At 54.8% G+C, this 24,482-nt stretch overlaps 1 protein-coding gene across 4 annotated transcripts in view; it reads right to left on the minus strand.

Moving 5' to 3' along the window:
- The window catches only part of GRAMD1A (GRAM domain containing 1A), a 31,377-nt gene extending 9,286 nt beyond the window's left edge, over positions 1-22,091 (minus strand). Inside the window, exons 1-12 of one of the 4 annotated variants that reach the window (XM_023196920.2) lie at positions 17,319-17,516; positions 13,624-13,808; positions 7,848-8,058; positions 7,735-7,755; positions 7,206-7,290; positions 6,982-7,085; positions 6,798-6,893; positions 5,625-5,705; positions 3,883-3,995; positions 3,561-3,711; positions 2,857-3,055; positions 1,274-1,417 (exon numbers count right to left, since the gene is read on the minus strand). In XM_023196920.2, the coding sequence (XP_023052688.1) occupies positions 1,274-1,417; positions 2,857-3,055; positions 3,561-3,711; positions 3,883-3,995; positions 5,625-5,705; positions 6,798-6,893; positions 6,982-7,085; positions 7,206-7,290; positions 7,735-7,755; positions 7,848-7,949 (1,096 nt within the window). In that variant the 5' untranslated portion in view covers positions 7,950-8,058; positions 13,624-13,808; positions 17,319-17,516. Of the gene's footprint in view, positions 1-1,273; positions 1,418-2,856; positions 3,056-3,560; positions 3,712-3,882; positions 3,996-5,624; positions 5,706-6,797; positions 6,894-6,981; positions 7,086-7,205; positions 7,291-7,734; positions 7,756-7,847; positions 8,059-13,623; positions 13,809-16,551; positions 16,728-17,318; positions 17,517-21,807 lie in introns of those variants that run through there. The other 3 variants (XM_023196922.1, XM_023196919.2, XM_023196921.2) reach the window with 3 other exon arrangements.
- Positions 22,092-24,482: the final 2,391 nt, after the last annotated feature.

Raw genomic sequence — 24,482 nt, forward strand, 5'->3', positions numbered from 1 at the left:
TCAAGCCTGTAATCCCGGCACTTTGGGAGGCCGAGACGGGCGGATCACAAGGTCAGGAGATCGAGACCATCCTGGCCAACACGGTGAAACCCCCGTCTCTACTAAAAAATACAAAAAACTAGTGGGGCGAGGTGGCGGGCGCCTGTAGTCCCAGCTACTCGGGAGGCTGAGGCAGGAGAATGGTGTAAACCCAGGAGGCGGAGCTTGCCGTGAGCTGAGATCTGGCCACTGCACTCCAGCCTGGGAGGCAGAGCGAGACTCCGTCTCAAAAAAAAAAGAAAGAAAGAAAGAAAAGAGGTTAATGGGTTCACAGTTCCACAGGCTGTACAGGAAGCATGATGCCGGCATCTACTCGGCTTCAGGGAGGCCTCAGGAGCTTTTGTTTGTTTTTATGGAGTCTCTCTCTGGAGTGCAGTGGCATGATCTCAGCTCACTGCAACTTCCACCTCCTGGGTTCAAGCAATTGTCCTGCCTGAGCCTCCAAAGTAGCTGGGATTACAGGTGTGCAGCACCATGCTCAGCTAATTCTTTTTTTTATTTTTGTAAAGACTGAGTCCCATTATGTCGCCAGGTTGGTCTCCAACTGCTGAGCTGACATGACCTTCCCGCCTTGGCCCCACTCCTGCTTTTTTTTTTTTTCTTTTTGAGACAGAGTCGCTCTGTCACCCAGGCTGGAGTACAATAGCATGATCTCGGCTCACTGCAACCTCTGCCTCCCAGGCTCATGGGACTCTCCTGCCTCAGCCTCCTGAGTAGCTGGGATTACAGGTGCCCGCCACCATGCCTGGCTAATTTTTTTGTATTTTTAATAGAGACGGGGTTTCACCATGTTGGCCAGGCTGGTCTCGAACTCCTGACCTCAGGTGATCCACCTGCCTCGTCCTCCCAAAGTGCTGGGATTACAGGTGTGAGCCACCGCGCCCAGCCCTGCCTCAGGCTCTTAACTTGTATTTATTAAACCCTTACTATATGACATTGCTCCAGGCACTTTTCTAGTATGAACTCACTTAGATTTCATGATAACCAATAAGCCAGGTACTATTATCATACCCTCATTATACAGAAGGAGAAACTGAGGCACAGAGTCTCAGAACCCCTCCCAAGCCTACCCAGCTAGTAACAGGCAGAACTGCTTCTGGTCTCAGAAACGTTGCTTTTCAGCACCCCACCCAGCCGCACTGGCTAGCAGTGCCTTCCCCTGTGCTGGGCTACCCTTTCTCACCCCTCCCCTGCACCTGGGTAACCTCGGCCTCTCCTTCATGCACCCACTGACCTGTGAACTTGCACTGCTGTAGGAAGCCCTGGAGGAAGGGCGAGTCCGAGAAGAGCATCTGCTGGAGCCGCTCAGCGCCCACATGGAAGACAGAGTTGATGAGGAGGCGGCCGGAGAGGTCAGGAAGCAGCGCAGCCAGGTCCGCTAGAGACAGAGGAGAGCTGGGGATGACAACTGCCTCCACTCTTCCCTCCCTCCTTGGGCCATACCTCCCCACTCCCAGGCCCTGTAGGGTGCATGGGCAGACCCAACCTCCTGGAGCAGAGCAGGACACTGACCCAGAGCCCTCCTGCGACTCAGGGATGGGCTGAGGGTTGGCACGTGCTCCATGTCCAGACAGTCAGAGCCACTGTGCTTGGTTCTGGGTGAAGAACACACCTAGGCCCTGAGACTTAACTCACAGGAATTCATTACAGGATAGCATGTGCTCCTGGGAGCATCAGCCTAGGAGCACAGCAATTGGTTCAGGAGTGAGTGGGTGGCCCAGGTCTACCTGATCAACCACAGTGATTGGTTCAGGGGCAGGCATGCTCTCAAGATGGCCCAATCAGAGCCAACCCTAGGGTGTCGGCTGTAGACACTGGGAAAAATAGGCTGCTCTCTCTCACTGGGCTGGGCTGGGGCAGGGCTGAGGCCATCTCTGCCCCATAAGACACAAGAGTAGAGGCTACCTGAGACTTAGTGGAGAGAGAAAATGAATATAATAATGATAATAGAAATACTAATAGTCAACACTTACTAACTGGCCCAAGTGCTTTAGATGTATGAAATCACTTAATTCTCTCCCTTTGTTTGTTTTAGAGACAGGATCTCGCTCTGTTGCCCAGGCTGGAGTGCAGTGGTGCAATCGTAGCTCACTGCAGCCTCCAACTCCTGAACTCGAGTGATCCTCCTGCCTCAGACTCCCCAGTAGCTGAGACTACACAGGGTGCATGACACCATGCCTGGCTAATTTTTTAATTTTTTTGTAAAGACAGGGGTCTCACTATGTTGCCCAGGCTTGTCTCAAACTCTTGGCCTCAAGGGATCCTCTTGCCTTGGTCTGCCAAGTAGCTGAGACTATAGGTGTGCACCACAACTAGCTTTTTCCTTTTTTTTCTTTTTTGTACAGAATGGGGTCTTGCTTTGCTGCCCAGGCTGTTCTCCAACTCCTGGCCTCAAGCAATCCTTCCCATCTTGGCCTCCCAAAGTGCTGGGATTACAGGTGTGAGCCATCGCACCCGGCCTCATTTATAGTCTCTTAACAACAACCCTGTGAAGTGGGTATTATCATTGTTAACCCCGTTTTCAGAGGAGGAAAGCAAAGCTCAGAGAAGTTACACAATTTGCCCACGTGACATGGTCAGGAAGTGGTATGACCAGGATCTGAATCCTGGCAAGCTGCCTTCAGTCTGTGCTCGTGTTCACCCTGCCATGCTGCCTTCAAAGCAGGGTAAAGACAGAGATTTCTAGCAACAGTGCCTGAACGCCATCCTGCCTGCCCCTGGATTCTCAGTGCTGCCAGCTAATCCATCCCCTCTTGCTTAAGACTAAGAGAGGCTTGCAAGTACCAGAGGCAAATGAATCGGGCCCGCCTGCCTCACCTTCCTCTCCAGTGGACGAAGAGGAGTTACTCGTGTCTGTCAACAGCTCCTCGCTGGGCAGCAGATCCAAGGGGCCCAGGGTGGTGGGCCCGTCAGGCTGGGTGGGCTCTGTGCTCGGGGGTTCAGCCACCGGGGTCACTGTCTGGCTGGAGGAGGCGTCTGGCTGGCTGTCTACCTGCTCCTCCTTGTCCTCCTCTGCCTGCAGAGAAAGGCCTGATGCAGCCTTGGCCACCTCCATCCCAGCCCCAGGGCTCCCAAGTCCACACTGGCCACAAGGATTGCAGAGCCTGTGCAGACCCTCGGTGGTGTGTGCACCGAGGGCTCGCGGTTGAGCTGCGAGTGGCCTGGGGCCACCCAGATGAGGGCCCCTCTCAGCCCCTGCCAGGCTTGTTTCAGATGCCCGGGCCATAAGCTTTCTTACCTGTCCTGTCCATTTGTCTGTCTGCTGCTTCATCTACCCACCCGTCTCCCACCCCTTCTGTCTCTCGTCCTTTCTGTCTGTCCCCTCTCTTCCCTGTCTCTCTTTTCCTATCTGTTCCATGCCCGTCTTCCCCTCCCCATCCCCTCACTCCATCCAGGCCTCCCCTGTCCCTCTGTCCATTCCCCTCCAAATCTGTCAGGCTGTCCTTCTCCCACTGCACCCCCCCCCCCCCCTCCTGTCTCTTCCTGTCAGTACCCCCCCCCTCTTCCACCCCACCACTCACGCCATGGTCTGCGTCGCTGCTGGCTCGGGAAAGGTTGGGCGTGACGCGGCCACGGCGCGAACCCACTGGGCTTGGCTCCTGGCTTCGGTCAGCTGCCCCCGAAGAGGTGATGTCGCTCAGGGCGATCACATCGCCCACTTCCTTGGGGGCCCTGTGGGGAAGGGGAGGAAGCAGGACTGTTGTGTCCTTCAGACCCCACACACCCTCCTGAATCCCCCAGACTTCGTACAACCACCTCAGGCCCCCCAGCACTCCAGTAACTCTGCACGCCGGCCGTCCTGTTCTCCCCCGAACCTTCAACCTCCCTTGACCTCCAACTCACCCCAAACCGTTCAGCTGCAAGGGGCAGACGTAGTCCTCATCCTCACTGGTGAGGCCCAGCTCTGAGCCATAGCACTGATGCACCAGGTGCCAGAGCTCGCGGGGACTCAGCGTCTGGAGAGGCAGGATCTGGGGTTGGCTTCCATCTCACCCCAGGCAGAGCCCGGCCCACCGCAGTTCCCCTGGCTTCCACAAGGAGGCAGCCACGATCTCCCGCACCAGACCTGGCCCCAGCACACGGGAAACCCCTGCTACAGCCCCTCCAGGCCCTGCGCCCAGAACTCAAACCTCCCAAGTCCCCACAATACTCTGGCCAGAAAGTGTTCCCATTGTTTTTATAACTTTTTTTTATTTTTGAGATGGAGTCTGGCTCTGTCGCTCAGGCTGGAGTGCAGTGGTATGATCTCAGCTCACTGCAATCTCTGCCTCCTGGGTTTAAGCGATTCTCCTACCTCAGCTTCCCAAGGAGCTGGGATTACAGGTGCCCATCACCACACCCAGCTAATTTTTGCATTTTTAGTAGAGATGGGGTTTCATCATGTTGGCCAGGCTGGACTCGAACTCCTGACCTCATGGGCACCATGATCTGCCCGTCTCAGCCTCCCAAAGTGCTGGGATTACAGGTGTGAGCCACCGCACCCAGCCATGAATGTTCCCATTTTTACAGAGAATATGGAGGCCGAGGAAGGGGAAGTCATGTAGGGAAAGTCATGTGCTCAAGGTCACCAAGTGACTTGGTCAAGCCCTGCCAGACTCCAGGGCTGAGGCTCCCACCCCTATGCCATCCTGCCCCCCCGAATCTTTTCCCAGGTGTCCTCGGGAGCCTTGGGCTTTTAGCCACCCACGGCCAGAGTGGCTGAATGACAGTGATGACATATAACAGTAAGTGATCATAGCAGCAGACATTTGCCGCCTTGTCAACTAGGTGCATTCTTCTTCTAACGCGTTCTTCTAACGGCTTTACAGATGTGCTAACTCACTGTGTCTTCATAACCATCTGGAAAGTAGGTGCTAACCTCATCATCCTTTTAAGACAATGGTGCTGAGAAGTGCAAGGTGACATGCCGAGGTCCTGCCAGGAAGTGGCAGTGCTGAGATGTGACCCTACTCTGGGCTACTCTGCTCATAAGAGCTGACATGACTGAGTACTTATTCTGGGCACAATTCTGGGTGCTGTGAAGTGGGGATGGCTCCCATTTGACAGATGGGGTTCAATCACTTGCCCCAGGGGAAGGGGCTGGAACTCCGGGGCTCTGCCCTGTCCTCCTTATGGTCTTTCTGTGCTCTGTCCCTCTCTCTCAGGATGCTGAATGGGACCCTCAGCACTCCTGCCTGCCCCAGGGAGATCGGAGCCTCTGAGAAGGCAGCACGTGAGTGCCGCTCAGCCAGAGGACAGGGCTGGGGCTCTCTGAGGTGCTGTGGGCCAGCCATAGCCGGTATCCTATGATGACCACCCAACCTCTATCCACGCTCCCCCACTGCCAGCGGAACCTGGACTTCCTTCAGGGTGAAAATCATTCCCAGCCCCAGGGAAGAATTACGACAGTTTACACCAATTCATGTCCCTTTGCCAGAGACTCAGCTGCAGGGTCAAGTGGGGCCCAGGGAGGTGCTGCAGGGGCACCGGGCCTGGTGCCCATGGAGAAGAGCTGGGCTGCCTACAGCTCGGCAAGTTCTGGGGTCCCTGGCTCCATGGTCCCCCTGGGAACTCCCCATCCCCACCCAGGCCTCACCCAGGCCCACCTTTTCAAGCAGCGCATTCTGCCAGAGGCGGAAGATGAGGAGGAAGCAGCGGTCACGGGCCCCAAAGGAAGTGAAGAAATGCTGTCAGGGAGAGAGACAGAGGCGTGAGCAGGTTGGGGAGAGACCAGGACAGAGACGGAGAAGCGGCACCCTCATCTGCACTGACGCCACATCTTTGTCCTCATGAATCCACTAATTCACCTCTGCATTAGTTCCACAGAAGGTCTGTCCCGCGCCCGGCCCTGCGCTGGACAATGCCAGAATCACTGGGATGGGGAGACGGCCGCTGGTCCTGTCCTTGGAGCTCCCAGTCCAGGGAGGGGACAGATGCATCTCTAGACAGGGTCAGCCCAGAGAGACTGGGATATCATGGGGGAAGCCCAGGGAACTTTCCCAGCCTCCTTTGCCACTAAGAATCGTCAGTTGATCTTTTTTTTTTTTTTTTTGAGACGGGGTCTGGCTTTGTCACCTAGGCTGGAGTGCAGTGGTGTGATCACGGCTCACTGTAGCCTCAACCTCCTGGGCTCAAGCCATCCTCCCGTCTCAGCCTCCTGAGTGAGTAGCTGGGACTACAGGTGTGTGCTACCACACCCGGTTAATTTTGGGGGATTTTTTTAGAGACAGGGTCTCACTATGTTGCCCAGGTTAGCCTCAATCTCCTAGGCTCAAGCAATCTTCCCGCCTCAGCCTCCCCAAAATGCTGGGAATACAGGCACGAGCCACTGCACCTGGCCAGATCCACTTTTAACCAACAAAACACAAAGGGAAGTCTGCTGGGAAGTGTCCCCTACACCTGTCCCCCTTCTTGTTGGACTGCTGGTGAGAAAGCCATCTTGCAACCAACAGACATAAGGCCACAATGACAGGGACAGGACACAGCATCAGGGGAGACTTACAAAGGGAGGGGCGGCTGAGGTGCCACATGCATGGAAGAGTTTTACTATTTCTGCTGTTCCTGAGCAGCTGTGTGAGGTGACAGGTTGCAAGGAAAGAGAGGAGAAGCTGGTGCAGGGATCAGGTCAGGGGTGATGGGCGCCTGGGCCGGGAGAACAGAGAGAAGGGGACAGCACGGAGAGAACTCAGGATGCAGAACAAATGGGGATCTGCATGGTTGGGGGAGGCGGCCTGCTGAGAGGGGGGACCGCGTGGATCTGTCACCGGGTCCTCCGTCACCTTCTCGCTCTCTGTACAGATCTGGATGGCGTTGGGGATCAGCTTGGCCGTCTTTTCCTTCTTCAGGCATGTCACTTCCTTCAGCTGGATGGAGATCTGAGGACAGCAGAATGGTCAATAGGAGCGGGGTGGGGCCTGGACGTGAGGGCCCCCGCCCCTGCACCCCGCCCCGCCGTGGGCTCACGGTGGTCTCCCAGCGGAAGATGTTGCTGTAGAAGCAGATCCAGTTCTCGGAGAGGTAGAGGCGGCCCTGGAGCAGGATCTCGCGCTGCAGGGCGCAGGAGTAATCTGAGAGTGGTTGGGGAGAGACAGGAGGACACCCGAGTCATGAGGCTGTGCTGGCGCCCGCAGGCTGGCGGGGAGTCACAGGGCCAGGCTAGGAGCTGGGACTGGGGGTCCGGGACTCACCCACAATGAGGCGTTCTGCCTCGGGGAGTTTGCTGAACAGTTTCCGGAAGTCCTCATTACGCTGCTTGTAAGTGGGGCTCAGCATCTGAGGAAGTTTGGGAGGTGAGAATCTGGATGGGGGTTCACACTCCCAATTCTGCCTCACAAAGCTCCTGGAACCCCCTCAGCCTCTTAAGTCCCTGACAGTTTCCAATGCACACAACACACCAGTAACCACAGTGACAGGTGCCATTTACAGATTTCTTATGTAAGCCAGACCCTGCACCAAGCACCCACCAGCATCACTGACTCATTCAATGCTCCCTCCAGCCTTGTAAGGTGGAACTGCTTCTCAAGGACAGAGCGAGGCCCAGAGAGGTTAAGTAACTCACCCAAGGTCACACAGCACATAAATAACAGCACAGAATGTGACCCTAGGTCTGCACCCACTCCATCTCAGCACGCGCTCCTTGACTGCTGCAGCCTGGGGCTCCTGGCCCAGCACCCTATCCTCCCAACCCTCCAGCAAGCCCCTTGCCCAGACACTTACACTGTACCAGCTCTGCATCTTCTGCAAAGGAAAGGAGAGGAGTCAGGATGAGCCCCTAGATCACCGGCCAGCCCCCCCAGCCCTCTCCCCACCCCACCTGGGTTTGCACCAACCTTGCTGTTGCGGATGAAGTTCCGGCTGCCTAGGCTCTGGGTGCTGGGGGTCCCAGGCACCCCACCCTTCTCTGAGGAGCTATCCGACCCCTTCTCCACCATGGTGCCTGGTTCTGGCTCAGGTGGGGGCCGGCTTGGAGGCAGGAGCTGCAGCCGCTTCCGGAGCGATGGGGAGCTGCTTGGCGTGCTCCGGCCAGAGTGGGGTGTGGTGCTGAGGGCAGGAAGAGGAAGAGAAGTGTTAACTGGAAGAAACAGGCTGGGGTTCGGGGACAGGCCTATTTTCAGAGGCCCACTCATTGATCCCCGAATACACACCCATCCACCCAGCCATCCCGTTCCTCTTCCCAGCAGTGAGACTCAGAACATGCTCCTTAACGTCTTTGTGCTACGGTTACTTCATCAGTAATTCAGGGATGATAAATACATGTCCTTATCTGGTTGTTTTGGGGCTTAAACAAATCAGGACATGTAAAGCACTTCATTTTACTTTGTTTTATTTATTTATTTTTTGAGTCTTGCTTTGTCGCCCAGGCTGACTGAGTGGCATGATCTCAGCTCACTGCAACCTCCACCTCCTGGGTTCAACTGATTCTCTTGCCTCAGCCTCCCAAGTAGCTGGGACTACAGGTTCCTGCCACCACACATGGCTAACTTTTGTATTTTTAGTAGATAGGGGTTCACCATGTTGGCCAGGCTGGTCTCGAACTCTTGACCTCATGATCCGCCCACCTTGGCCTCCCAAGTGCTGGGATTACAGGTGCGAGCCACCGTGCCCAGCCCACTTTAATTTTTTTTGAGATGAGGTCTTCCTAAGTTGCCCAAGCTGGTCTCAAAATCCTGGCCTCAAGCAATCCTCCAGCCTCAGCCTCCCAAAGTGCTGGAATTACAGGCATGAGCCACCACACACAGCCCACGTAAAGTAATTCTAACAGAGCATGGCACACAGAGAGCTCTCGACGACACCTGCTATGTTTTGTTTTATTTTGAGACAGAGTTTTTCGCTCTGTCACCCAGGCTGGAGTGCAGTGGTGTGATCTCAGCTCACTAGTAACCTTCTCCTCCTGGGTTCAAGTGATTCTCCTGCCTCAACTTCCCAAGTAGCTGGGATTACAGGATCACACTACCATGCCTGGTTAATTTTTGTATTTTTAGTAGAGACACAGGTTCTCCATGTCAGCCAGGCTGGTCTCAAACTCCTGACCTCAAGTGATCTGCCCACCTCAGCCTACCAAAATACTGGGATTACAGGCGTGGAGCCACCATGCCTGGCCTATACCTATTTTTTGAGTTAACTTCCTAATTCATACAACAAATATTTATTGAACAGCAACTTTCCACTCAGTTGTTGGAGCTAAACCCTAAGCATCTTTCTTAATTTATTTTCCTCATCTCTCATTTCAAAATCTATTTCCATTATTTATTCTTTTTCTTTTTTTTTTGAGGTGGAGTTTCACTCTTGTTGCCCAGGCTGGAGTGCAATGGCACGATCTCGGCTCACCGCAACCTCCGCCTCCCAGGTTCAAGCAATTCTCCTGCCTCAGCCTCCCTAGTAGCTGGGATTATAGGCATGTGCCACCAGGCCCAGCTAATTTTGTATTTTTAGTAGACGGGGTTTCTCCATGTTGGTCAGGCTGGTCTCGAACTCCCGACCTCAGGTGATCCACCCGCCTTGGCCTCCCAAAGTGCTGGGATTACAGGCGTGAGCTACTGCGCCCGGCCTTCCATTATTTATTCTTATTTTTATTTTTAGAGATAGGGTCTCGCTCTGTCACCCAGGATGGAGTGTAATGGCACAATCATGGCTCACTGCAGCCTCAAGCTCCTGGGCTCAAGAGATCCTCCTGTCTCAGCCTCCTGGGTAGCTGGGACTATGAGTGCACCCCCTTGCATCAGCTTTTTTATTTTTAAAACATTTTTGTACAGATAGGGTCTAGTTATGTTGCCCAGGCTGTTCTCAAACTCCTGGCCTCAAGTGATCCTCCCACTTTGGACACTACCATAGGTGCTGGTATTACAGGTGTGAGCCACTGCACTCAGCCCTATTTCCATTATTTTTAGTTTGAGATGGAGTCTCGCTCTGTCGCCCAGGCTGGAGTGCAATGGCACGATCTCAGCTCGCTGCAACCTCCGCCTCCCCGGTTCAAGCGATTCTTCCGCCCCAGCCTCCCTAGTAGCTGGGATTACAGGTACCCACCATCATGCCTGGCTAATTTTTGTAGAGACGGGGTTACACCATGTTGGCCAGGCTGGTCTTGAACTCCTGACCTCAGGTTATCCGCCCACCTCGGTCTCCCAAAATTTTGGGATTGCAGGTGTGAGCCACCGTGCCCGGCATCCATTATTTTTATTATACCCAATAAAAATATATTTATTTTAAAAATAAATATTTTTATTTCTCCCTGCTCCAGCCTCCATCACCTCCATCCTGGACATCCCAGCAGCCTCTTCCCTGGTGTCTGACAACCAAAGGGGGCCTGTAACTGTCTGAGTCAGGTCTGAGCCCTGCCCTGGTTGGATCTCACTCCAGGTAAAAGCAAAGACCTCACCCTGGTGTGGTGATTTGGCCCTGGAACCTCGCTGACCTCATGTCCTCCCTCTCCCTGTCCTCCCTCCACCCTGGCCATCCCAGCCTGCTTTTGTCCCTAAGCTCTCCAACCTCATTCCCATGCTAAGGCCTCCACACTAGTAGTCCCTCCACCTGAATGTCCTTCCATGGCCCGACATCACTGGCTCTGTCCCCTTCAGCTCAAATGCTCTCCTTCCCCGTTATCCAGCCTAAGGCAGTCACCTCCGTTGCCACACCTCAGGTTATCTAGAGTGTCCTGCTTATTTATTGTTTGTTTACTATCTACCCAGACTGTGACCTTCAGGAGGTCTTGGTTACCACCGGGTCCCTAGAGCCCAAAACTCTAGGCACATAGCAAATGCTCAATAAACACCGGAGGCTAAATGAATAATCTGCACGACGGCTGGAGCTGGCATCAGCAGAGCCCGCTGGACACAGCCCCTGCCCTTGGGGAATGAGCCTTCTGGTGGGGAGGCAGACACTGAACAAACAGGACACTCCCAACTTGACTGTGCAAACATGAACTGTAATAAGGACTGTGGGGATGGCGTCGGGAACCTTAAAAGGACATTCTTTGTTGACTCCTTATCATGAACTATGTCAAGCTCTCTGTATGATTAACTGTATTATTTCTCAAGCCGGTGCCTTTGATACTATTAACCATGCCTGCTTTACAGAGGAGGAAACTAGCTCAAAGCGGCAAACCACTTGCCGTAGGATACAGGCCTGGCTTCTTTCTTTTTTCTTTCTTTTTTGGAGACAAAGAGTCACGCTGTCGCCCAGGCTGGAGTGCAGTGGCACTATCTCAGCTCACTGCAACCTGCGCCTCCCAGGTTCAAGTGATTCTGCTGCCTCGGCCTCCCGAGTAGCTGGGATTACAGGCACCCACCACCACGCCTGGCTAATTTTTTGTATTTTAGTAGAGACAGGGTTCCACCACATTGCCCAGGCTGGTCTCGAACTCCTGAGCTCACGCAGTCCACCTGCCTCAGTCTCCCAAAGAGCTAGGAGATTACAGGTGTGAGCCACTGCACCTGGCCACAGGCTTGGTTTATTTCAAGGCAGGATTCCCATTTGGGGGCCTCGATGTATTCTGGGGTGCAGGTGGGATTCCCTCCACCACCTGGGGCAACTCAAAGTTGTCTCTCTTAATTCCAAGCCTTAATACATGCCATTCTGTCTGTCCACACCGTAGTTCTTCTTTGTCTAGCAAATCCTTGTTTGCCTTCAGGACTTTGGCTCATGCGTGACCCCACAGTCCCCTGGGCAGCTCCCATCCCAGACTACTCTGGGCCGTCACTCTCCGATGACAGGTCCAAGTCCCTCATGCGTCTGTGGGTCACTGCTCTGTCCCCAGCACAGTGTGGGACAGGATGCAGGGTAGGCATTCATGTAACACTTATAAAATAAATGTGTGGAATAAAATAAATGAATAAAATAATTAAATAGCCAGTGGCCCAGGCCACTGCTTTTCCCCTGGGTCATCATCCCAGCAGCCTCTTCCCTGGTCTCCCTGTTCCCATCCCTGCCCCCATCTGCAGTCGGAGGGAGCCGGGGATCACCTGAGTCCTTCAGAGCCCTCCTGCCTGGTCTCTCTCTGTCCTCATCAGCCCTGCACTCCCCCTCCCATCTCCTGCCTTGGCCGGTGCCTCTGCTCAAAATGCCCTTCCTCCCAGACATCCACATCCACAGGGCTCCCCGACCTCCCTCAGGTCTCTGCTCAGTGGACACCTTCCCCACCTCCCTATTTAATACCCCCTACCCCGCCCCCCCCATCCCCCCCCTCCCTGCTCTCCTTCTGCAAAGCGCATCTCCCTGCTGCCTCCCAGGTACGATGGGGAGCTTAGGGACCTGAAATAGCTTCAGTATTTCCCCTAGTTCTTATCCATCTCTCCCCACCGTACCCCCCACCCACGATGTGAGTGTCCCCATCACCTAGAGCAAGGCCTGGCGCACAGGAGGTGCTCCGAGAGCACTTACTGTTGAGGATGGCCTGGGTGATCGGCCCTCCTCCCCCACCCCTCATAGAACTTGGGTCCAGCAGGTGCCCGACTCCTTGGACCCGCAGGTCTCCGGGGCAGCAGCCTGGAGTGTGGGCCCCACGGTCCAAGGAGCTTCTAGTCAAGTACAGCCGCGTCCTTTCCATGTGACCCTGAGCCAGTGTCTGAAGCCTCCTGTGCCTCAGTTTCCTCTTGGGTATGATGGGAATTACAGTGCTCACCTCCTAGGGTTGCACAGAGATGGAGGTGAGGCAAATCCACAAAGACCTGAAAGTCTCCTTAACTATGCTGCTTCTCCTCCCGCAGGGACTGGCGGACTGAAATGGAGTGTACAGCCCGGTGCCAGCCCAGTGCACCACTGTCCATGACGCTCTGCTGACCCTGACAGGGACCTCACAAGCACTATGCCTGATGTTAGGAGCCTCCATGACTGACCCTCAACTCCAGCCTGTCACCTCTAAATACCGTGCACCTGCCACAAGGAAGTGAGCAAAGCCAATACAAGCCCCTGCCTGCAGGGACCTGATGCTGTAACAGGGAAACACAGACCATCAGTAAGAAAACAAATGAGCAGGGATGGCGACCTCAGACACTGGTAAACGCCATAAAGCAATGCTGCTCAGACTGGTCCCCAGGGAGCAGCAGGCAGGACTTGGAAGGTATTCAAAAGGCAGAGTCCAGGACCACTCCCAACCTCCTGAATCAGAACTGGGGTGGGGCCAGAGATTCTGATGCACATTCAAGTTTGAGGACCACAGAGATAAGGGATGGGACAACTAGGGGGGCAGAGATGCTTTTAAAAATTTTTTTAGAGACAGGGTCACACTCTGTCACCCAGTCTGTCACTGCGGTACACTGGCGAAATCATGGTTAACTGCAGCTCCGAACTCCTGGGCTCAAGCAATTCTCAAGCCTCAGCCTCCCAGGTCACTCCAGGACCGAACTCTTGGGCTCAAGCAATCCTCCAGCCTTAGCTTCCCAAGTAGCTGGGACTACAGTCTCACACCACCATGCCTAGCTGAGTTTTAAAGTTTTTGTAGAGGTGGGGTCTTGCTATGTTACCCAGGCTGGTCTCAAACTCCTGAACTCAAGTGATCCTCCCACTTTGGCCTCCCAAAGTGCTGGGATTAAAGGCATGAGCCACTGTGCCCAACCAATTTCTTTAGTAAGAGCCGGCAAAAGCCTCCCTGAACGAAGCCCACTTGTTCACCTGAGGACAAAGAAGAGATGTGGCAAAGGCTGGGAGACTGTTCCAGGTGCAGAACATCAAGTTCAGGGACAGGACTGAGCCTGGCAGGTCCGAGCATGAGTGAGGTGGCCAGTGGGGCTGGGGGAGCAGCAGAGGTGCACAGGCCTGGTGATCCTGGTCAGGAGTCTGGCTTCACCCAGACAGCACTGGTGAGCAGGGAAGGACTCTTAAGTCTCATGGACCACATCCTCCCCTGCCTGCTTTTCTCAGCCCTCTAGCCTGAAACACAGACCTGCCCTACTTTCCCACAACCACAGGTCTAGGGGCAGGGCCTGGGGGAAGGAAGCCTGAGGAGAGGATCAAGGCACACAGACAGGGCAGGGACCACGCCCCCAGTTTTTGCTCCAGGGCTGGGCAAAGAGGAAGTACTCAAGGGCGGGCCCTGGGGTTGCCCAACCAGGCTAGCTCAAGGCAGAATGAAAGGAGGAGCCTGGGGGCTGTTATAGGGGTGGGGAGACTCGGAAGGGATAGGGTTTTGCTACAGCAGACACCTGACCTCCAACTTCCTAGGCCCCAGTGGGCCTAGAGCTGCCTCTGGTCAGAAAAGAGCAGATGCATCCACAGGTGTGCATAAAAGGGAACCTCAATGGGAGTCACACAGTAGGTGTCAGGGGTAAACTGCATTTCCCTACAATTGCAAGGAGTCTCCTTCCTCTCTCTCTCTCATATGCGCGTGCGCGCACACACGCACGCACAGAGCAACAGCATCACAGGTATGCTACAGAGAGCCACAAATTACACACACACACACACACACACACACACCCGCAGCATTGCTAGTCTGCTATAGTCACGTGGCAATTTCCCAGAAAAGTTATCCAGACACATGCATGTGCGCACATACAGAGCTGCAGAGGGTCACAGAAACAAACGGCGACCCACAGAAAGTCCCCGATAAGTTATATTCACACACACAGGCAGGAGGAAGTCTCAGCCAAGAGTGGAAGACAGCCATACTGTGAGACTGGTCCCAAAAGACCCCAGGTGACACATACATAGTCCCAGGTAAATCAGGTCCCACGGTCTGCCAACATCCCCACTGAGTTGTCCCTGTGCCCGCATGAGGCTCACTGTCTGGCAGGGAAGAAAGAGCAAAGGTTACTTCTAAAGTGGCAAGGGGCTGGGCACAGTGGCTGATGCCTGTAATCCCAGCACTTTGGGAGGCCGAGGTGGGTGGATCACTCGAGGTCGGGAGTTCGAGACCAGCCTGACCAACATAGTGAAACCCCATCTCTACCTAAAAATACAAAAATTAGCCAGGTGTGGTGGTAAGCGCCTGTAATCCCAGCTACTCGGGAGGCTGAGGCAGGAGAATCGCTTGAACCCAGGAGGCGGAGGTTGCAGTGAGCCGAGATCGTGTTACAGCACTCCAGCCTGGGCGACAGAGCGAGACTGCGTCTAAGAAAAAGAAGAGGCCGGGCGCGGTGGCTCAAGCCTGTAATCCCAGCACTTTGGGAGGCCGAGACAGGCGGATCACGAGGTCAGGAGATCGAGACCATCCTGGTTAACACGGTGAAACCCCGTTTCTACTAAAAAATACAAAAAACTAGCCGGGCGTGGTGGCGGGCGCCTGTAGTCCCAGCTACTCGGGAGGCTGAGGCAGGAGTATGGCGTGAACCCGGGAGGCGGAGCTTGCAGTGAGCTGAGATCCAGCCACTGCACTCCAGCCTGGGCGACAGAGCGAGACTCCGTCTCAAAAAAAAAAAAATAAAGAAGAAAAGAAAAAGAAAAAATACAGTGGCAAGAGGTGGAGGTGTCAGTGGCTGTCGCTGTTGGAGAGCCCAGGGGCTCACACAGTCAAGCAGGACTTGGGAATAATGCAGCCAAGCGGGGTGTGGATCTCGAGGACACAGCGGCCAGGTAGCGGAATAATGTGTGGCACATGCTATACTAACTGTAACAGGTGGACATCGTCAGTTATCATTATGCCCTCCAAAGTGCCCTAGGTACTCCCAGGATCTTAGAAGGGAGGATCCCAAGCCCACAGAGAGCCACAAGGGGTCTCACACTGTTCACACACACACACAAAACCACAGAGGGTCTCAGCTGTACACAGAGAGGCCTAGGCACCACTCAATACTGTCACAAAGGGATACACAAAGGAATGTTCACACAAAAATGGAATCAGATGTAAGTTACAGTCACACCCACAGAGCCCCAGACACACAACAATGTCACAAATGGACACACACAGGTAACTTACATTGGCACACAGAGCTAAATAAGTTTCAAGCCAGGCATGGTGGCTCACGCCTGTAATCTCAGCACTATGGGAGGCCGAGGCAGGTGGACCACCTGAGGTCAGGAGTTCAAGACCAGCCTGGCCAATGTGGGGAAACCCCATCTCTACCAAAAATACAAAAATTAGCCAGGCATGGTGGCATGCGCCTGTAATCCCAGCTACTAGGGAGGCTGAGGCTGGAGAATCGCTTGAACCCAGGAGGCGGAGGTTGCAGTGAGCTGAGATAGCACCACTGCACTCCAGCCTGGGTGGCAGAGCCAGACTCTGTTTCAAAAAAAAAAAAAAAGAGTTTCAGAGCTAAATTACAGGCATATGCAGGCACAGAGGGTCACGGTAGAACCCAGAGCCCCAGGCACACTTGTACACACACCACTAAGTCACAATGGGAAGCACACTGGTAACTTACAGCCACGCTTGGAGCCACAGATGGAATTAATGGTAAAAACACACACAGCCCAAGAGGGATCAGGGCTGCTATACACAGTAGCTCCAGACACACGTACACACACTCCAACGTCACACTCAGACACACAGGGGTAATTTATATTTGCACAGGGAGCCACAGATGGGATGAGACACAGGACACACACACAACCAGCTGCTCACAGCCACAGACTTGGAACCCCAGACACACACAGGTAACTTACAGTAACACACAGAGCCGCGGTCAGAATTAATGGTAAGTTGCACGCAGGAACCCTATCAGAGGCCCAAAGCTGCTGCAGGCTAGCAGCCCCAAACACACGTACACACACTGGCAAGACAATTCACAGTCGGAAGCACATACGCCCACCTGGACCGGAAGGGGAGTAAGAAGTCAATTCCGAGCACACAGGACCCCCGCCCCCCAAGATCTCAAGCACGCGGTCCTGGGGAGGCGCAGGAAGCCCCCACCCCCGGCAGCCGCGAGACCCACAACATTCAAGGACGGTGGGAGGGGGACCAGCCAGGAGGGGGCTGCTCCGGGCGCGCCCAGACCTCCGCGGCCTATGGGCCTGGGCTGGTCCCGATACTCCCTCCATCCCAGGCCGGAGCCCCAGTTCTGCCTCGCGTTCACCCCTCGCTTACCAGGCAGAGGGGTGCCAGCCCTGGGGGCCCTCCCCGCAGGCCGCCCTCCCTGCCAGATGGGACCGTGGCCCCCAGCCAAACCCCGCAATCCAGTGCGTCGCTGGCCGGCAGTGGCGACCCAGACCTCAGGCCCTGCCCTGCGTCCGCGCCCCAACCCCCAGCTGCACCCCTCGCCCGGGGGCCCCCTGCCCCGCCCCCACCCCCATCGCCCCTGCCAGGGCCACGTGCAGAGGCCCCCAACCTCTGCAGCGGCCGCGCCGCTGCCTCTCCGAGCCCGCGGCGCCCCCTCCCTCCGGTGGCCTCCCCGGCGCGCCCGGTCCCTGAGCCCCGGCCGCCTGGTCCTTACTCGAACATGGATGCGGCGCGGCGGGCGCGCCCCGGGCGCAGGGCAGGGCAGGGCAGGGCCGGGCTGCGCGGGGCTGGGCTGCGCTGGGCGTCCCCGCAGGGCACCGGCCTGGCCTTCCGCGGCCGCCGCCCCCACCCGACCCAACCGCCCGCACAAAAGGCCGGAGCCGCCGGAGGCCGCCGCGGCGTCAGCGACACCCCCTTCCTTCCCCCGCCCCGCCGCGTCACGGCACCGCCCCCCGCCCGGGAGAGAAGGCGGGGAGGGGCGGCCGAGGCCTGGAAGGAGGGAGAAGCCGGGGAGGGAGGGACTGGACAGAGAAGGGGCAACAGAGGGGCAGAGAGACAGAGAAGGAGACAAAGAGACTTTATTAAAACCAAACATCGTGGAGGCAGCTGCCTGCCGCAGGCTGGGGAGCCACCTCCCCTAGTACCTAGAAAAGGGTCCCCAGCAACTACTATGCCCCTGGCCAGGAGCTCCCGGACCTCCCAAGGAGGAACCTGAGAGCCGGGGCGAAGGTGGGGGAGGACTGGAGATGCTGGGAAACTGAGGTGTGTGTATGGGGGAGGGAGCCCGAAGCTGGCGGGAAGGGGTGGGGCCGTCTGGCCTCCTCCTTTCCTCTCCCAGTCTCTGAGCCCGGGTCCCTGGTCCTAGGAGGTCCTGTGCCTCTGTTTCTAGGGACTTCCCAGTCTCGGTCGGCCAGTCCAAGTACCAAGCCAGAATCCAGCCTCCCTAGCTCTTATCTCTGCTGAGACCTTGGGCTCATCATCCCAATGCTGGGAGTCCCACTGACTCGGTGGTAAGGGCTTTTCCCGGGGACAGCGCGGGAACGGGCAAAAGAAGTCCTTTTACGGAAGGAGAAGCCCGGCCTGTAAGATGGGAAGTGACTTGGGGTCACCCGGTAGGTAGGCGGCAGAATTGGATTCGATCCTGCTCTGACGCCATAACTTGCGTCCCCCACTCTGCAAGAGGCCAGAGTCGTGGTGTCCTGGACTTCTGGCCCAACCGCTCAGAAATGCGAGTCCCACCTCACAGCTCCGGGCCGAGGCTCCCCAGCGCTCTCCAGGGTACGCTGTCCCCGCGTCTTTTGAAAAAACTCCCTTCCCATCGCTCTACATCAACCCTTCCCCTCCTCCTGCAAGAGAACCCCACCTGACTTCTCCATTTTGATGAATGGCAGGCCCATAACCTCGGAGTCTTTCCTGACCCTCTCCTTTCCTTCACACCACATCCAATCTGTCACAAACTCTGTGGGCTCCACGTATAAAATCAAATCGCTCCAGATTCTAAACTCTTCCTCCTCCACTGCGCACACCCTGGCCCAGCCTCCATCATCTCCTGCCTGGACATCCCAGCAGTCTCCTGCCTGATCTCCCTGCTCCCATCCCTGCCTCTACTGTCTGTTCTCACCTGCAGCCGGAGAGAGCCTGGGACCACCTGAGTCAGGTAACAACCCTCCTGGCTCAGAGCTCTGCCCCAGCTGTACCTCACTCCAGGTAAAAGCAAAGTCCTCACCTTGGCACCCAAGGCCCCTGTCAGCTCTCTGACTTCAGCTCCTCATCTCACCCTCCAACCCCGCTCATGCCCTCCATCCAGCCTTCCCGCTGTTCTACTAACTCACCAGGCACCTTCCTGCCTCCTACCCCAAGACCTTTGCATCGCCTATTCCCTCTGCTTGGACAGCACCACCCCCCCACCCCACCCCCACCATGCCCTACCTCCCATGCTACTCCCCACCCCCCCAACCCCCATCTGACATTTGCTGCCTCCCACCCGCCAATGTCAAAGAGCCCCTCCTCCCACCACATTCCTCTGTCCAACTGATCTCTTTAGATTTCTCTTTGGTCTGTTTCTTCTATAATGCTTTTACTTTGTTAATTAAAGAATATTTATTTCAGGTCGGGCGCAGTGGCTCATGCCTGTAATCCCAGCACTTTGGGAGGCCAAGGCGGGTGGATCACCTGAGATCAGGAGTTCGAGATCAGCCTGGCCAACATGGTGAAACCCCATCTCTACTAAAAATACAAAAAAATTAGCCAAGTGTAGTGGCTTGCGCCTATAATCCCAGCTACCCGGGAGGCTGAGGCAGGAGAATTGCCTGAACTCGGGAGATGGAGGTTGCAGTGAGCCAAGATCAGGCCACTGCACTCCAGCCTGGACAACAGAGCAAGACTCCATCTCAAAAAAAAAAAAAAGGAAAAAAATAATAATGGTCCTCTGTGTCCCCTGTACCTATATAGAATAGATGTGGACATTTTGCCATTTTGCTTCAGGTCCTTGTTTTAAAAGAAATAAAGCCGGGCGCGGTGGCTCAAGCCTATAATCCCAGCACTTTGAGAGGCCAAGATGGGCGGATCACGAGGTCAGGAGATCGAGACCATCCTGGCTAACACGGTGAAACCCCGTCTCTACTAAAAAATACAAAAAACTAGCCGGGCGATGTGGCGGGCGCCTGTAGTCCCAGCTACTGGGAGGCTGAGGCAGGAGAATGGCGTAAACCCGGGAGGCGGAGTTTGCAGTGAGCTGAGATCCAGCCACTGCACTCCAGCCCGGGCGACAGAGCGAGACTCCGTCTCAAAAAAAAATAAAAAAATAAAAGAAATAAATGATTACAGTTACAACCAAAGGCCTGGCTCCCCATCCCTCCTTTCCCTTCCCGTGTCCGCCAAGGAGCCTGCTGCCTGCCCTGCAGTTGGTGTGTTTCCTTCCTGTGCTTTTTTTTTTTTTTTTTGAGACAAGGTCTTGCTCAGTCACTCAGGCCGGGGTAATTCAGTGGCTCGATCTCGGCTCACTGCAGCCTCCACCTTCTGGGTTCAAGCGATTCTCTTGCCCCAGCTTCCTGAATAGCTGGGATTACAGGCACGCACTACCACGCCTGGCTAATTTTTGTGTTTTTAGTAGAGATGGGGTTTCACCATGTTGGCCAGGCTGGTCTCGAACTCCTGACTTCAGGTGATCTGTCTGCCTTGGCCTCCCAAAGTGCTGGGATTACAGGCGTGAGCCAGCACGCCTGGCCCCTGTGCACTTTTCTGTCCTTTTTCTACATCAGGAGGCATCCACCAACAGTATCGCCCATTATCCAGTGTCCTTTTTAAAAGATACATGATTAGGCTTCCTCTGTTTCATTTGCAACTTGCTCTCCCCCATCATCAGTGTTTCTGCGATTTCTCCACATCCGTGCACAAAGCTCTGCTTCATAAACTTTATCGAGTGTCCCTTGTTGGAAGAAACCACAGTGGCTACTTCTTCTGTTCAGGGTCAGTAAGTTCTTTCCTCTTCCCCCTGTGGCCCTGAACCTCCCATTTTCTGTCTCCTTGTACCAGAGGTAGTGTTTCTTTGCAGAAGTTGTGTTTAAACTTTTTTTTTTTCTTTGTTTTTTTCTTCTTCTTCTCTCCTTTTTTTTTTTTTTTTTTTTTTTGCCTGTGATCTATAGCAGGAAATACCTTTCACATGGGCTTCCAGCACGCACTCAGAAATACACATAATGCCACGGAAGTTGTAAGAAACCACACTTACCCTCACTAGGCCTTATACATGGTGTTATTTGCAATTCTATTTTATGTTGATTTGGGTAAAGAAGTGCTGATTGCGGTCGAGCGCTGCGCCTCACAATCTCAGCACTTTGGGAGGCTGAGGAGGGTGCATCACCTGAGCTCAGGAGTTCAAGACGAACCTGGGCAACATGGTCAGACCTCGTCGCTACTAAAAATACAAAAAAATAGATGGGTGTGGTGGTGCACATCTGTGGTCCCAGCTACTGGGTGGAGGGGGGAGCGATGGAGGTTGCAGTGAGCCAAGATCGTGCCACTGCACTTCAGCCTGGGTGACAGAGAGAGATGCTGTCTCAAAAAGGAAAAAAAGGGCTGATTGCAATTCACTATATTAGTTTTATGGCCCTTAAATGGGTCTTGACCCACAGTTTGAAAAACACTGGGTGGGGTTCACCTCCACCCATCCACTCGTTTTTTGTTTTTTCTTTTGAGACAGAGTCTTGCTCTGTCGCCCAGGATGGAGTAGTGGCGCAATCTCGGCTCACTGCAACCTCTGCCTGCCAGGTTCAAGCGAACCGCCTGCCCCAGCCTCCTGAATAACTGGAATTACAGGTGCCCACCACCATTGCTGGCTAATTTTGTATTTTTAGTCAAGATAGGGTTTCACCATGTTGGCCAGGCTGATCTTGAACTGCTGACCTCAGGTGATCCACCAGCTTCGGCCTCCCAAAGTGCTGGGATTATAGGCATGAACCACTGCGCCCAGCTTTCCCTCCATTCTTACTAGGCAGAGCTCAGCTGAGCTCACTCATAGCTGGTTGTCCCAATGCACACCCTCAGTTTTTACCTTTTGTTTGTGCATCTGTTTCGCGGCTTTGAGTCAACCCTCTGTGGGGCTAAGGTTGCGCTCTGACCCACAGCCACGAGGAACCCACCCTTGACAGAGAGAACCCTCCCTAGACGGAGAGACCCTCTTTCCCATCCCACTGCCCAGGTCTGACCTGTCCTGGGACAGACTCTGCGGGTTTGGCATCCTCAGCTGCTGCCGGCGTTGGAGGGTTGGGGTGCAGGCAGGGGACTCCACATCACTGGATGGTGTTATGTGAATGATGGGCACTTCCAGGAGCTTCCAGGACTCAGAGGCCAGGCCCTGGGTCCTGTCACCCTGTGGCTGCTGCTTCCGCTGCCCAGCTGGGAGGGCACGCGATCCCTGGGGACTGCCCTGTGCCAACAGGGTCTCCCAAGGCATCAAGGGCAGGACCTCATCCATGGGGAGGGTCTGGAACAGCGGTGTGGTCTCTGGGAGACAGAAAAGAGGTGAGAGGTAGAGTTCCTGCTCAAGCCCCTTACCACCTTCCCCTGTGGCTCCACTAAGAGAAATGAGCTATGATTAAGAGCACAGCTGGGGACCAGGCACGGTGGCTTATGCCTATAATCCCAGCTCTCTGGGAGACTGAGGTAGAAGGATTACTTGAAGCCAGGAGTTTGAGACTAGTCTGGGCAGCATAGCAAGACCCTATCTCTACAAAAAGTTAAAAATTACCTAGGCATGGTGGCACATCCCTATAGCCCTGGCTACTCGGGAGGCTGAGGCGGTAGGATCACATGAGAGTCCCAGAATTTGAGGCTGCAGTGAGCTATAATTGTGCCACTGCACTCCAACCTGGGCAACAGAGCGAGACCCTGTCTCAGGAAAAAAAAAAAAGATCATGATTTGGGGGTCAGAGAGATCTGCGTGGGATTACCACCTCTGCTAACTTCCTTCCCTTATGACCCCAAGCCTGTTTCCTCTTTTGGAAACTCAAGATCCTGATAGGACCCCGTAGGATGGCCAGACAGTATCTGGAGGGCTCTGACATGCAAGGCGCTAGGCCAGGGCCCCAACACAGTAAGTGCCCAGTTAATCCCATTTGCCTGTAGCTGGAACTGAGGTTTACCGAACCACATAGCTCCTATCTCATCTGTGGGGGGCCTGGGCAATTTTTTCGGAAAGCCCTGGGTGTTCTCTGTACCCACTCGTGCCCTGTGTCCCTTCCACACAAAGGGCCAGGAAGGAGCCGGGCCTCAGTGGGCACCAGAGGCCCGGGCCCGCGCAACAGCTGGCCGAACAGACAGAGAGGCCGAATAGGGATTCCCCTTCCCTGTTTGCCTAGCAGTTGCGCCTCCGAAGACAAACAAAGGGAGGTGGCCAGCTGGGGCCTTCTGGGCCTGGGAGGAAGCCAGGCCAGTTCCTGAGCTGTGGCTGTGATGTTGGAGACTGCCTGGGTCTGGGGAGGCCAGACTGCAGTCTCTCTGTCCTCAACACAGGGGCTCCTTGGCACCCAGCTGTTCGGGGAATAGGGAAGGGAGGACCTTCGGGAACCAGAGCGGGTTTCTCCTGTTTTGGAAAAGACCTTGACCCCTACAGGCCAGACCTGGATCTTCCCAGGCACCCGAGTACCCCAATATCCCTACCTTATGGGGTCCTCCTCCTTATGTCCACACAGGGTTCAGACTTGCAGGGAAAGGGCGGTAGACCAGGCACTTCCTTTCCCCTAGGAGTCCTAGCTGGGCCAGAGTCATGACCTTGCAGGCTGGAACAGTCATGACCATGTCCGGCTAGAGTCGTGTTACTCTCTGGCCAGCTGCTCCTGGGAGAAAGGACAGAGTGGGGATGGAGGTGGAGGTGCTCGTACCAAGGAGGAAGCAGGAGGAACCCCTCTCATCCTTCCATTCTTGGCTGTACAGGGAGGAAAGGCTACCTACCCCAGGCCTCTTGTGGTCCATCTCTCGTGTTGGTCTGTGGCCAGCCACAGTGTAGCACATCCAACTACATTGGAGCCCAAGTCCCTAGACAGAGAGGCCCCCTTTCCCATCCCACTGCCCAGGTCTGACCTGTTTCAGGACAGACTCTGCAGGTTTGGAGTCCTCAGCCATTGCAAGCATCGTAGGGGTGTCCCCAACTCCAACTCCCCAAGAATGCTCCTCCAAGTTCAGAAAATACCCCCAGGTGGCCAAATCCAAATTCCAGTCCTTGTCTTCCCCAACTGCTCTTAGAAGCCCTGACCCTGGGAGATGCTTCTTCCTCCTGGAAGGCTCCCTTGGCCACTGTGATGTCACAGTTTCCTCTTCTCCCACCTCAGGCAGCTCCTTCTTGTTGCGTGCACAACTCCTGCCCCTCTCCCTGGTCCGTAAAAGCTGGCATTCCCCATGGCTGAGGTCTGGGAACTTCTCTCTTACTTTTCCAGTTTGTTTGTTTGTTTGTTTGTTTTGAGATGGAGTCTTGCTCTGTTGCCCAGACTGGAGTGCAATGGCACGATCTTGGCTCACTGCAACCTCTACTGTCCAGGTTCTAGCAATTCTCTGACTTCAGCTTCCCAAGTAGCTGGGATTACAGGCATGCATCACCATGCCTGGCTAATTTTTGTATTTTTTTTAGTAGAGACAGGGTTTCAACATGTTGGCCAGGTTGGTCCCAAACTCCTGACCTCAAGTGATTCGCCCGCCTCAACTTCCCAAAGTGATAGGATTACAGGCATGAGTCACCATGCATGGCCATTGTCCAGTTTTATTATATGAGAATTGATATATACCCATAGATGTGGGTTATAATGTATAACAATAAAATGTTATAAGATATGGGGTGTATAACAATAAAACGACCTCCTAACTCCATCCACCAATTCAGTTTGAGACC

This window comes from Piliocolobus tephrosceles, chromosome 21, assembly GCF_002776525.5.
Source record: "Piliocolobus tephrosceles isolate RC106 chromosome 21, ASM277652v3, whole genome shotgun sequence".
NCBI classification, from domain to species: Eukaryota; Metazoa; Chordata; class Mammalia; order Primates; family Cercopithecidae; genus Piliocolobus; species Piliocolobus tephrosceles.